The sequence below is a fragment of the Coffea eugenioides genome, chromosome 10, assembly GCF_003713205.1.
Source record: "Coffea eugenioides isolate CCC68of chromosome 10, Ceug_1.0, whole genome shotgun sequence".
In the NCBI taxonomy this organism is placed as follows: Eukaryota; Viridiplantae; Streptophyta; class Magnoliopsida; order Gentianales; family Rubiaceae; genus Coffea; species Coffea eugenioides.
The window spans coordinates 35,007,300-35,021,285 of record NC_040044.1 but is presented as its reverse complement, the minus strand read 5'-3'; the positions used below and the strand labels follow the sequence as shown (position 1 = coordinate 35,021,285).

The 13,986-nt window shown below is 34.9% G+C and overlaps 2 protein-coding genes across 2 annotated transcripts; one reads left to right on the top strand and one right to left on the bottom strand.

Annotated features, from left to right (window-relative positions):
* Nucleotides 1-347: 347 nt before the first annotated feature.
* Nucleotides 348-3,042, top strand: LOC113750746 (dnaJ protein homolog). The gene is made up of 3 exons (XM_027294687.1): nucleotides 348-518; nucleotides 1,605-2,062; nucleotides 2,598-3,042. Exons 1-3 carry the CDS (start codon nucleotides 348-350, stop codon nucleotides 3,040-3,042), a joined length of 1,074 nt encoding a protein of 357 aa, XP_027150488.1.
* Nucleotides 3,043-3,324: 282 nt separating this feature from the next.
* Nucleotides 3,325-10,432, bottom strand: LOC113748890 (aldehyde dehydrogenase family 3 member H1). Its single transcript, XM_027292478.1, has 10 exons — nucleotides 9,884-10,432; nucleotides 8,386-8,454; nucleotides 8,199-8,295; nucleotides 7,479-7,685; nucleotides 6,347-6,462; nucleotides 6,138-6,242; nucleotides 5,879-6,051; nucleotides 5,689-5,779; nucleotides 5,132-5,281; nucleotides 3,325-3,836 (listed from the first exon to the last, which is right to left on the bottom strand). The coding sequence occupies exons 1-10, from the start codon at nucleotides 10,076-10,078 to the stop codon at nucleotides 3,600-3,602; spliced, it is 1,440 nt and encodes a 479-aa protein (XP_027148279.1). The 5' UTR covers nucleotides 10,079-10,432; the 3' UTR covers nucleotides 3,325-3,599.
* Nucleotides 10,433-13,986: the final 3,554 nt, after the last annotated feature.

Sequence of the window (13,986 nt, the reverse complement as noted above, 5' to 3'; positions counted from 1 at the left end):
TTCTTTGAATTTGGAGAAACAAGATATTGCTTATAATAGTTAATATTACAATAGACAGGATTGAGAACAAGAATTAAATCCAAGTTTCAAGGTTTGTACCTGTACAGCAATAGATAAAAGTTCTTGCATGTAAATCATCATTACTCAAAGTTTCGGGTACGACCAAATATGCTTTAAAGCTACAAAGTAGATTTAGTTCCAAAACTAATTGAGATTATGGAATATTATCCTATGTATCTCCTAGACAGCTCTATATTTGGCTGGCTAACCATCCATTTTTTGTGGATTACATGCATGATCTCCCTCTCTGTCTTTTTTTCTCTTCCTCTCTCTCTCTCTCTCTCTCAATGGAAGATCATTCTCAGGCACCACCACCGGACTTGCACAGTGGCCGCAGCCTAGAAGGCGTATGTAGAAAATGCAAATCATTTGTCAGAAGATGCTATCCGGAGAGGCATCCATCTCCTTTGAAAACAACTGACACAAACAAGCATAGATCGCTGGAAAAGGAACACAAGGTATAATATATCATGTTGAATACTTGATTGGTTTTCATTGAAAATTTAGTCTTATGAAATATACATTACGATTTACCAGATTGTTTGAGGCCTAATTAATCTATCCAAACATATTAAAACATCAGAAAATAATCATGCTAAAATGGGTCTAAAGAAACTCTTTCTCTATGATATTTATTTACGTCTGATTCTTGATTTTACTTTCATGCACGACCCGATATGTGAACTGATGTACAAAGGAGAGAGTTTAAAAATATATATATGGACAGAGTTTTGATTGAATCACAAGTTCAATACTCGGATCTTTTGTAGATGAATCCGTATAATGATCTTGTTACATCTGAATTATACCGTTGAGTATATAACAAGAAATTTCAGTATATTCAAGTTCGTAAATTTTTAAACATTGTAGGCAAATAAATACATGATTAATCAAGACACAAAAAGAAGTTTTAAAGAATCATAGTTTAGACCATTGAACTAAAACTCAACCTTAATTGCAATTTTCTTCGATGTTTGTTATTATATTTTAGGGTAAAAAACAAAAAAAAACCCCATGTGGTTAACCTAATACACAGAAAAGCCCTCTATGGTTTCAAAATATACAACACGATCCCTCATGCTTTGAACTAAATTGTAAAGGTGACGGAATCCGTTAAACTTAATGGAAATGGACGAAATGACCAAAATGCACTGATATAATTAAGCAAAAGACAGCTCAAAAAAATCATTTGTTTTATTCTCTAAGTAGAGAGAATTAAGGGTTAAGGGGTAGAACAGGTATATTTGATAAAAATTAGGCATAAAAATTTTTTTTTAGGTTCCAATAAGTCATTTCCGTTAAGTTTAACTGATTCCGTCACCTTTATAATTTAGTTCAAAGCATGAGGTGTCGTATTGTGTATTTTGAAACCATAGGGGGCTTTTCTATGTATTAGGCTTACCACAGGGGGCTTTTTTGTTTTTTAACCTATATTTTATGAAGTTAGTGTCTGGCAAATTAGATTGATTTTAATGAACTGTTAAAACTAGATGCAGAAACAGATGTCTGATCACATTCATGTTTGGTAACTACATTTTCTGCAGGCTCTTGACCGCAGCAATTGCAACCAGGTAAACATGAATGGGATGCATGATTGCAGATACCATGAAGAAGGATCCCCAAGAGGAATACCAAAGCGTGGAAGTTATGAGAAAGCCTACTTCACACGTTCACCTCTATCAAGCCCTCCTGCTTCAAGAAACACAAGCCCGTCTCCTCTGTCCAGAAGTACAAGCAAAAGGAGTTTAACCCCAATCCGTTCTGCTGCAGCTAATCTCTTGAGAAGCATGAGCCGCCGAAAAAGTGCTGAAGCAACTACACTCCCTAGCACGCTTTCTAGGAGTGTAAGCCGAAAGGCTTCAACAACAATCATGTATTCCAACTCGAATGGGCTAATGAAGCCCCCAGCAATGGAAATGACTCTCGAGTGCACGCTTGAAGAGTTGTGCTTTGGATGCATCAAGAAGATGGAGATCACAAGAGATTCAGTAACTGATGATGGGTACACACTGTTTCATCGTCCTTGTCTTTTTTTTTTTTCATGAATTTGGCAGCTTTAAGGTGGCAACCTGCTCCAATCCAACACAACTTGACTAGCACATGGCAGAGATTATCATAACTTGAGAAGAATTTTAATACGGCCATGATTTTAAAGTCAAACAGGAACAGAATCTTCAGTACTGAATTGTTAATTTGTCAATCCTCTTCCATGTCTTCTTTGTATTGCTATATGACATGTCTAGTAACTTGAATATTGAATATCTGTTTACATGTATAGGCACTTGATATGAACTGAAGAATAGGAAATTGCTGTGCAAGACTCAATTTCAAAAATGACGACCGTAGCTCATTTCTCTGCATTGAATATATTTAGGCTACCTGTCTAAATATGCACCATAGTTTACAAGTTGAGGAAGACACAAAATACTGATCTTCATAAGTTCTACAAGTTTTGCACTTCTATCGTAGAAGTAAAAGATTTGATGAAGCAAAATCTTGAGAGAAATCAGCTCATGATCAGTTCTTACTTTTCACAGGCAATTAATACAAGAAGATGAAGTGCTAACCATCAAAGTTAAGCCAGGATGGAGAAAAGGAACAAAGATTACATTTGAAGGGATGGGAAACGAGATGCCCGGGGCAGATCCTGCAGATGTTATATTCACAGTTTTAGAGAAACGACACCACATGTATAGAAGAGAAGGGGATGATTTGGAGTTGGCAGTTGAAATCCCTTTGGTAAAAGCTCTAACTGGCTGTATTTTCGCAATCCCTTTATTAGGTGGAGAGAAGATGATTTTGACGATTGATGATATCATATACCCTGGTTATCAAAAGATCATACCAGGACATGGTATGCCAAAGCCACATGAACAGGGGGAAAGAGGAAACTTAATAATAACAATGCTTGTTAAGTTTCCAACAGAACTCACAGATGAACAGAGATCTGAAATTGTTAGTATTTTACGAGATTCTTGTTGATCAAAATCAGCTTCTTATTAATAGCTTAACTACTCCATTTTGTTGATATGGAGATTAGGTTATTTGTAGAATGTGTTTAGAATATACAGGATAAGGTTACCAAGTTATTGGGATAACTAGCGCATCCAGAGCTTTGTTTGGCATTGATTGACACTGGAGTAATATTCATGCTTCTAACTACAGCAACTCAGGAGGTACATAATTCCTTAAAATTTTTTTAAGAGTAACCATTGTTAAAAAGCTCCTACAAGAACAGTAGGCATACATTAACCAGAGCATGGCTTCGTACAAAGTTCTGCTTTTATTGTGTCTATTATTATTTCCTTGTCATAAGGTGCGTGAAATAAAATGTGCAAAAATGTCTGAGTGGATTATTTACAAATTTAAATGGAGAGAATTTATAAGTCACAGCCACAAGCACCATCTTCAAATGAAAGAAAACAAAGACCAACTTAAACCAAAAGAAAACAGTACACAACCACAACTGCCTAGCAGTCTTGGGGAATCTTTAGTTTCCAAATGTGAATTTACGCAGAAGATTAATCATTTCACCGGTACTAATCATGCCACCCTAATAGAGCACGAAGGATTCCAAATAAACTGCCATTCACTAGTGCCTTCAGTAGATTCAGCTTCTTTGGTGTGTAGGGAGGGTATCTGGAAGATAAATCCCCTGCAAAACTTCGTAGCAGAACTGCCTTCTTATGGCTGAAGGCGTCAAAAGAAAATTTACCATGGTATGCTCCCATTCCACTTTCTCCTACCCCTCCAAATGGTAAAGTAGGTACTGCAAGCTGCACCAAGTTCAAAAATGTGATTCCAGTGGATGAATTGATAAACATTTGCTACAAGCCCAAACTATATTGTCAATGCTGCCTAAATGCCTACCATTAGATTCTGGCTCAGAAACCTGAGGGGGTAGAGAAAATTTTTGCATTTGGGTAACATAAGCAAAGACATCAGAAAGAGAATGCAGATGAATTAATTGATATGGTCTGGATTTTGATCGTGTACCATGAAGTGAAGCACTTGTAGCCCTCGTTAATTGCTCGTGGTAACATAAAAAACCCTTTCCAGTCCCAACAGTTCTAATGCAAAATAAGACATTTAATGGAGTCATCTTCATCAACTTATCAAATTTCAGATCCCCCATTGACTAGCACGGAAATGTTTGATTTTGGAAAAAAATAAATTCACTCATACATGAAGGGGAAAATGCTGAAAAGTTACAAGAAGACACAGTTATCTTCCCACTTCTGTCATTGCTTTTCCTTCTCTCATTCGCCTCCGATGGGACAGTACCTTGAAGGCATTCAACTTCCCTTTTCAGTGGAGGGAAGAAGGGCCATATAAAGAGCAGTGGCTCATAGGCTACCTTAGTCCTTATGTTCTCACATTTCGTCTGAAGATCAGGCTCTCTCTTTTATAAAGTTCACAGGCTCCTCTTCCTTAGAGTTGATTTAAGCCATTTGTCTCTATTTGGTTCATTTCTTCTTGTGGCTAATTATAACCAATTTCGCCACAGAATTAGCCAAACATATTTACACTGTATATGGCCTGTGCATCCTTATCAGACTTAATCTAAACAAATCTCCAAAAGCCACAATCCTTACTTTATCAACTGTGCTGTTGTTTCTGTTATGCAGCTATTAATTATTTTTCCAACATGTGCAATAAACTTGCAACTTCTACAAGTTCGAAGAAAGCTTCCTGTGCATATATCTCTTCAACTGTGTTTTGAAATGCTTACCTATAAACTGACTCACTTTGTTTATCTTTCAGCTGAAGTTCTGAAGCTATCATGTAAAGATTGCAAAAAAAGGAGGAAAAACACCTAAAATGAAACATGTGAATATTATGTAAACATGAAAATACGAATCTGGAGTAAATTAAAATCAAAATCAGCATGGCAGGAACTGTGCTAAACACCAAGAAGAATGAACAAGTGCGATAAATATCTGATTAGTTGAGCAACAGTTAGAACCCATATAATGAAACGTGTAGTTGACCATAAATATGAATAGATGCAAAGAAATCCAGATTTAGGCGAAAATGTTCAGCTTCATTCAGCTCAAGTTCAGATACTTACATGCATGGTTGTGTCATTTATAACCAAACCCCCAGCTGATATATTCCTGATGAAGTTCTCCTTCAGCTTTTTGTTGTTTGTAAATAGATATGCTGCAAGTGGTTTGTCTTTGGATTTAATGATATTAAAACTGTCCTCCACGTTGTTAACCTTCGTCAAAAAGAAAAATTGATGATCCTTCAGAGCATTGTAGAAACAGAACCCAAAAAAAAATTAACTAAGTCATCAGATGTTCAAATTTAATTGTATCACTTTGGGATTTCAAAATTTGGTTAATGTAGTTCTTAGTTTGATCACTTCTCTATAGCCCATCAGCATTGAATGATGTTTCTTTTAGTAACTGAGTAGAAAACTTGTAATGATCTAAATCAATGTTTAGTAAATGACAGTCAGTGTAGAAATTAACCAACATAACAAATGCTACTGCTGCTGATTAGGTCGCAATGTGCTAATCTTGTTCATAAATGCCCCTACTTGAATTGTTTACTATTAAGAATCTTAAAAGGTGCCAAAATTAAGATAATATCCAAATTTAACTCAACTGCAAGCAGAATTACCGTGAGAATAGGAAGTAAAGGACCAAAGATCTCCTCCTCCATGATTAGAGAGTCTTCTGGGACATCCAGCAAAATTGTAGGTGCTATCTTTCTAGCACACAGAAAGGACAAAGCATAAACAAGATTTCTCACTTAGCTTTAGTGTTCCTAAAACTACAAAAGCACTAAAAGAACAGAAAACGTGACTCACAGATTGGCAATGTCCTTTTGACCTCCATGAATTATCTTACCAGAAATCTTATCATCATCCAATAGCTTACTTAAGCGATTGAAGTGGTTGGAATTCACAATGCGAGATAAATCATTTGATTTTAATGGATCCTTCCCATAGAATTTCTCCAGTTCAGATCTCAGAGTATCTATCTGCAATACAGGAGACAAAAAAAGAAGTTAGACGCAGCTCATTATTTGTGTAGTTCACAAGTATAGCTATTGATAAGGAATCTTACCAAATCTGGGGCAAACTCCTTTGTTGTAATAGCGTAATCAGGGGAAACACAGGCTTGTCCATTATTACATCCCCACTTGCCTGCAATAATTCTCCTTGCTGCAACCTTCAAAGTGCAAGATATATAGTGTCACTTTCAAGGCTAGGCATACAAGTTGCAGGACAAAGAAAAGGAAGAAAAAAGAAAAACTTGTAATAGCCAATCATTACTTTTAGATCAACATTCGAATCAACAATAACCGGAGATTTTCCACCAAGCTCCAACACCAGAGGTGTTAGATGCTTTGCTGCAGCAGCTGAAACAATGCGCGCCACTTTTCCATTTCCTGCAGGCTTACATGTTTGATCAAAAATCAACAATGGTAGTTTTCAGGCCAAGTTTAACATTTGAAAATAGAAGCTAGTTGACAACAGTTATCTTATTCCAGTTGTGAAGTTGGAATATTCTATTCCAATGCAGGGACCCACCTTAAGATAATTATAACATGTTAAATCTTCTTTAGTATTCAACTAGTTCCTTTTTTTTTAATTGCTGGAATCAGTTCATATGGTTTCACCTACTTTTGTAGATTTAAACAAATGTATCAAATTAAAAGATATTTGAATATCAAAATTCATCAACCATATAAAGTATCATGATATAAACTACAACAACTTAGAAGATACACTTAAGGTAATGAGTGCTTAGGTGTACGGCAGTAATTATGTTCGTTCTTTACTTTGCTAAATCTTTCAGTGTTGGTTCTCTGGAAGTGCCACCAAGAAAAACCCTAGAAAATCCTGATGTTATTTCTTGAACCCTTTCTTTCTTCATTGTGGGATCTGAAATCATGATGAACTTATTGAAATCCAAGGATGCACAAGATTTTTCAAGGAATGGGCCAAACCAGGTCATTTCTCAAGAACAATAGCTAAAGGACCTGATACTACCACTTGGATCTGGAATCTACATGCTGATGCTCATGATTTCGATAGCCATAACAGTGATTTGGAGGAGATTTCTCGAAAAGTATTTAGTGCCCATCTTGGCCAACTCTCCCTCATCTCTTTGGTCGAGCAGCATGTATTTCCAAGGTGCTCGTTTTTCCAATTATGAAGCGTGGCTAAGTGATCCAACTCACATTGGGCCTAGTGCCCAGGTGGTTTGCTTTCTTGGCAAAGGTGGTTGGTAAGGTGGCTAAAAAGAGACAAATACTTATTTAGAGATGGACGAAGGTTTCAATGATTGTTCATGTCCATCAAATATTTATTTTTCTTTATTATCCGGAAGACAACAAGACTACATCAACATTCTTCCTAAAATAGAATGAAAGATAACATAAACTACGCAATATTCAAGAACCTGTATAAAAAATTTTGTCCCATTTCTGCTGCAGTAGGGCAGTTGTCTCAGGTACAGCTCCTTCTATAACTTTAACAGCTGAACAATCCATATACTGTCCGAGAAGTTTAGCAAGAACAGACGATGTTGCTGGGGAAATTTCTGAAGGTTTCAAAACCACAGCATTGCCAGCTGCAATAGCTCCAATAACGGGATCAAGAGATAACACTGGAAGAAGTTTGCAGAGCAAGACAGAGGAAACAAAAACAAACAAAAGAGCAGAAAAAGGTTACTATTAAGTCATCATTCAAGTGGTATATAAGACAAGTTTGATATTCTCTAGAAAGTAAACACAGTACATAATGAACAGAAACCAGAAAAGCATTTGGACACATTAATCTTTTCTGTGAAAACGTTATATCTAAGAAAAAAGATCTGATGAAGTACAGCCATGGCAATCTGTTAATGAAACCAACATCCAGCAGATACGCTCAGGTACCAATTATAGGGACGAATAGCATGGCTTTAAAGTACATAAGGAAAGAAGGATATAAACTACAGAATTGATAAATCATAGCCAGGATACTTATTAACTAAATAGATAGTCCTTGATTTGATAAGTAGACTTTTCTGCAAATCCTAAACTGAGCATAAGATTAGAAGCACTTGAAGTATGAAAGCAGGCTATCTGAAGGCGCTGAAAAAAGGAAAATGGGTAACAAGGATCCATTCTTAACATACAGAAGGGATAATTCCAAGCTGATATGACTAAGACAACACCCAGAGGTTCCGGAACAATTTCTGCTGATGACGGAAATGTTGTCATCATTGTCTTAACCTGAAAATACAAAAATTTTTGCGTTATATTTTGTAAATGAGAAATGACAAAACTGTATTTAGCAAGAGAAAGTAACTTGAAGGAAATTACTTTCTCTGGTGCCATCCAACGATGTAGTTCCTTCAATGCCAACCCACATGATTCCTTCAACAAAGCAATCTGCATCGTGATATGTCATCAGAAACTAAGAACAAAACATCTAATCATAAGAAATGAAGAAGATGATAGATAATGTCAGGTAGTCAAGAGTTTCCATAACATAAACGTTGACAAAAAAGGAGATTTTAAGCTAGAAACACAAGTATAATAACAGCATTTGCAAGTCTGAACTGGACTATACAATTTAGTCTCACTATTCAAGATGAAGTCAGACACATAGTTGAGAAGCTCCAAAACATTAAATCAGATGTAAAATGTGAGAAATCCACACACTTCTAATCAGGTGGCTCTGGGTCATAGCAATTAACAGTGCAATTACTAGTGCTCTAGAAGTTAATACAGTAAATGCAGACACCAAAACTATAAACAATTATAGTGGGCATTATTCATCCGTCAAACCTACTATATTTTCAAAATTTCTCAAAGTTTCAATCTGCATCATTCATTTTTTGAAATGGTGGAATCTCCACCAGGTCCTCGCCCAGAATTTTAGCAGGGCACTCAACTCCCATTCCTCTAGTACCCTCCCCCCATTTATCACATCCACCATAACTGTGGAAGCCCAGGCTTCGGACGAAAATTAGAAACAATCCAAAATGAAAAAGTAATATAATTACCGTTAACATTCACTGGAAAATGATACACAGGCAAAAAGAACCTTAATTTTCTGAAATTAAGTCAGCAATATCACATTAATTCAGCTAGTCTGGTGTGCAATAAATGCTCATAGCCGCAATTTTCTTGCAAAAAACGCAGTCAGTTTCCAAAACAAAGTGCTGCAAAATTTATTGCCATTGCCAAATTCCTGTCACTATCCCCTCCCAGTCCCAGCAATCTGCCCTTTTTCAAACATTTATATCCATACATCCATCTTTCTTTTCTTTCTTCTTTTCAATTTTCTTTGTTAAAAAAAAGATATGGGAAAAGCTACTAATATTAGCTGACAGAAATAAATTCCCTTTTCAAAAGGTGCAATTAGGATGCAAAAGTATTGCCTTAACAAATAAAATAAAATAAATATAGCCATTAAATTTAGTTTTAAGACTAAAAACTAGTATTCCTACTAACATTCCTGCTTTTTTTAAAAAAAATTATTTGAGCAAGCTCCTATGCATTATAGCAAATGTAAATTCCCAGTGAGAATCATATCCATATCTTTTGTAAAACAAAAAGGAAAATGAAGTACAAATTCGGTTTAAAATTATCTCAATAATTCACCATCAAAATAAAAAAAAAAACTATCCTTTTTTCACAAGAAAAAAAATTCAGTCAGAATCAGGTTCCAAAAAAATAAAAAATAAAAACCAATCCAACACAAACATATACAAAGCTACAAACCATCAACCCCAAAAAAAATGAAAAAGAGAATAACACAACATTAAATAACCCAATCATTAGAAAAAGGCCAAAAGAAAGTGGGCCCCCCCACCTCCTGAAGGAAAGATTCGAGTTCAGGCTTGGAGAGGTCGGAGCGAAGAGCATCGACGATCTCCTTCTCATGAAAGCTCATCAATTTCAGCAACGCTTTCAACTGCGAAACTCTCCATTCGTAGCTCCTCGTCTTTCCGCTCGCGTAAGTCGCCCTCAGCCCCTTCATCATCGCAGCCGCATCGAAAAGCGCCATCCTCAACCACGACTCTCTTATCAAACAGCCAAATCCTCCGACTCCAACGAACCAGCGAAAGTTCAGCAAAAGTCAGTATTATCTGAGCTGCCTTTTATATGAAGACTGACTGAAGCCGGCTGGATGACTTTCGTTTTTTGAATACGTAAAAAACACAGTAGTGTATGTACAGGCGTATGCATATATATGGACGGAGGGTATTCTATATTATACAGAATGTAACGTATGTATTTGTGAATCTTGAATAGGCGGAGATTGTGGGGAAAGACTAGAGAGACGGGGACGCACGTGAACTGAGAGTAGGATTTTTATTTTTTTGGGTTGGGGGAGGGGGGTGTTGTTGGAGACGGAGGAGAATGGGGACAGGATAAAATGAGGGAAGAGAAGTGTGTCGACGGGGCGGCTGGAGATTGGAGGAGCGTGGAATAATAGACAGCATTACAACTTTGTTGGATAGTAATATTTGAAAACGATTGAGGTTTCAAGCTACCACTCGCGGAGGCGGCGTGTACGTTAATTGCACTCTTGCTACTATTGATCGCACTTTCCCAGCATTTTTTTATGTATAATTTTTATTTATTAAACTATATGCGTGAGTAACAAAAAGTGGAGTAGTGGATTGCTATTAATATTTCATCAGTTGGTTAGTATATTATCAATTTGAAATTGATTTATGGCATTTTGTAAGTCTTGATGTTGAAAATACGAGTGAAAAATACATAGAAGGGTTTGAAATAGAGAGTTTTGGATTTAAGCGCTTCCTTTGTTTATATCTTTCTAAAATGTTTTTAGAATTCATTTGTAACAAGTGGGATCAGAATTCGATCAATTTCATGGTTTGCCTTTCCATGTTTATCAAAAGTTTAAAGCACAAGATTAGCACACACACGATATATGTTTTCATAATAAAAATTCTAATATTATCACCTGCTCCATGAACACGAAGGTGCCCTAAAGACCCGTAAGAGAAGGATCCCGTTTGGATTTCTATTTTTAGAAATTTTTTAGAAAAATATACTGTAATAATTTAATATATGTGAAGTAAAAAAATGATTGAAAAATGTGTTCACGAAAAATCACAATCCAAATTTTTAAAAGTTCCCTAAAGGCAAGTAATAGAAGAATCATTATCAAAATTCTCTTATGCATATCAAAATTCTCTTATAGTTGCAAGTTGATATATATCTTTCCCTTTTTTTGTATATGTTCCCTATCTGATAGAGGGGCTGAATCTGCACCTTATGCTAGTCTTAATGTTGATAATACGATTCATGAATGCATGAAAGGGATTTGAAATACAGGGATGTTAAATTAACTTCCTCCCTTTATAAAAAAAATCGTCTATAACATATTTTTAAAATGATTTTGGAGATAATTTATCCCATGTGGAATTAAAATTGTATTAATTCCACGATTTGGTTTACTTTTCTTGCTCTAGATTTTTCTTTTTTAAAATAAATAATTTTTTTTAAAAAATTTATGCTCAATATGAGATCGAAATTACATCCCCTATAAAAGTAGAGTAATGATATTCTTACTAATTTAATCTAGAATTAATGGCAATCCGTCCAATATACTAATGTACTTGAGTTACAAAATAAATCTAATGAAAATGACAATGAGTAGCTAGAAAAGGCGAAAATTGAAAATCTAATGCCAATTTTATAGACTTTATATGTCACATTAAATTAAGATTTTTTTTTTCTAGAAGCATTAGAATAAGAAACGCATTATGCTGCCAAAAAAGAAAGTCAAAAGAAATGAATGGAGTAAAATAGCATGTTTTAAGAAATTAAATAAATTGTGATAGTTGATAAGATTATAATGGCTTTTGTGCCTACCTATAGAACTGTTTTTAATTGATTTTTAGTCTTAGCTTCTTTTCTAGAAACTTTGCTGTGTAATAAAAAAATTTGATATATAATATTCTCAATTTCCTTTTCTCTTTAATGAGCTTTTGATTCTTATAGATCCCCAAAAATATAAGCTACTTATAAAATATAAGAAATCAAATATAAAATATTCTTAATACGTTTACGTGTTTGACCGAATAGGTAGCTCTTAAGAGTTCGAAATCCGCGTCTTTCTCAAGAATGAGAAGCGGTCCCGGATAACAAAAAGTTTAGTAAATTTCGAATCTGATTGACGGTCAACAAATCTCCAATGTTCATCATAATGGTAAACTTAATAGCGTACCCCGAACAACCCAACGAGGTTAATTCGGATTATAAGATTATAATTGTTTAGGATTAAGGAAAGTGACATGAGGAAAAAAAATTTGTTTATAAAGTTTTAAACTTAAGTGCAAGTACGTATGTGTAAAGTTATGATGACAATTGGTTGGATGGAACATGAATTAGGTGGTAATGGTTAAGGATTTATTGGTTAACTACTTATCGCGAAAAAAAAAAATTCTTTTATACTAACAGGTTTTGAGCATGCAAAATATGACACGTAATTATTATTGTTCGTCTTGAAAACATTAATCCAATCATAACACAAAAAAATGTTTAGTACTACTGTTGTCTAGACCATTACATTAAAAAAGCCTTTTAGGTAGATTTTTTTTATTTAAAAAAAAAAAAAGCGATTTTTGTGCAATCAAAATAAGATTATGAAATTTCAAAACTATCCTCCTCATTAATTTTTAGCCTTTAGAGGTGGTTTGGATCTATGTGGAGTTTTGTTTGTGCAGTAATTTACCGGTTTGGATATTAATGAAATGGCCGTTAGGAGATCTCTAGTTCGACTTTCGAATTCTCCCATTTCTTCCCTCAACTATCAGCTACAAAATTCAAATTACAAGTAGAAAAACTCTAAGAGCCGTTTTCTGACTATTATTGTATTACAGTTATTGCCTACTTTTTTACTGCATGCTTTATTTTACCTCCCACTACTTCTTTCTTTGTTCCTCTGAATAGTTATTGCCTGCTGTTTTATTGCATGTTTTATTTTACCTCATTTTGTTTTATTCTCAAAATAATACTACTATGCTTTATGGCCCAGCTCTTTTGAAACCTTCATTCATGCTTATCTTTGTCCAAATGCCTGTATATCACTTCCAATCATTTTTCATTTTCCACGTACGGATTAGTATTAGAACTATTATATTACACTTTCCTTTCCTTTTCAACAGATGCAAACATGCCTTAGGCAGTTGACGGAACCATGCAGAAGATGCTTGCGTGTCTCGTTTAGTCAACCATAGGCAACGGCTAGTGTACGCCGTAGACGGCAGGCGTTGAAATTCATGCCACCAACTCCATGAAGGAGGCGTTTGGTTGCCAGTTTTTGCTGAGGTTAGGTGTTTCTGTTGGGACCTTTCCCTGTCGGTGATGTCAAGCTGGTGTAACGAACGGATATGGAATCTTATCCACGCAACTAGATGCTTCTGCCAGATAAATATCTACATATTTTTTATTTATCTTTGTATTTTTTGTGAAGAATTGATTTGGTGAGAAATTATGTGATGTGAAATGACTTGTATTTTGTTTTCTAATATAGGATATTTAGATATGCTTTATCATGACAAAAACAAAACACTAATTGCTACGTGGAGTGAAAGGAACCCAAAGATCGATTTTTTGGGATTTTGCCCTTCAATCAACTTGGACAACTTCATATACGTAGAAGTACAATAGATAGTACAATATATAGAGTCCATATGGATTAAACATCTAGGATTGTTATTTTTAGAAGTTTTTGTAAATAATGTATTATAACAATTTTATGTATTTGAGTTAAAAAGATTATTGGGAAATGTGTTCACAGAAAATGTATAAATTCTTTTTGTAAAAAATCACAATCCAAATAAGCAACTGAAAATATTGAACTCTAATGCTATATTTTAGGCACTTTATCCCTATGCTGAAAGTTTTTAAATGAACATATCCTTCTCTCTAATATAG

Bases quoted from the DNA above. Each gene is read 5' to 3' on its own strand.
- LOC113750746 (XM_027294687.1), top strand. From the start codon at position 348: ATGGAAGATCATTCTCAGGCACCACCACCGGACTTGCACAGTGGCCGC. The intron at 519-1,604 runs GTATAATATATC...CATTTTCTGCAG, and splicing joins CGCTGGAAAAGGAACACAAG to GCTCTTGACCGCAGCAATTG. The intron at 2,063-2,597 runs GTACACACTGTT...TACTTTTCACAG, and splicing joins GATTCAGTAACTGATGATGG to GCAATTAATACAAGAAGATG.
- LOC113748890 (XM_027292478.1), bottom strand. From the start codon at position 10,078: ATGGCGCTTTTCGATGCGGCTGCGATGATGAAGGGGCTGAGGGCGACT. The intron at 6,243-6,346 runs GTAATGATTGGC...TGCACTTTGAAG, and splicing joins ATTCGAATGTTGATCTAAAA to GTTGCAGCAAGGAGAATTAT. The intron at 3,837-5,131 runs GTAAGTATCTGA...AACTTGGTGCAG, and splicing joins TAAATGACACAACCATGCAT to CTTGCAGTACCTACTTTACC.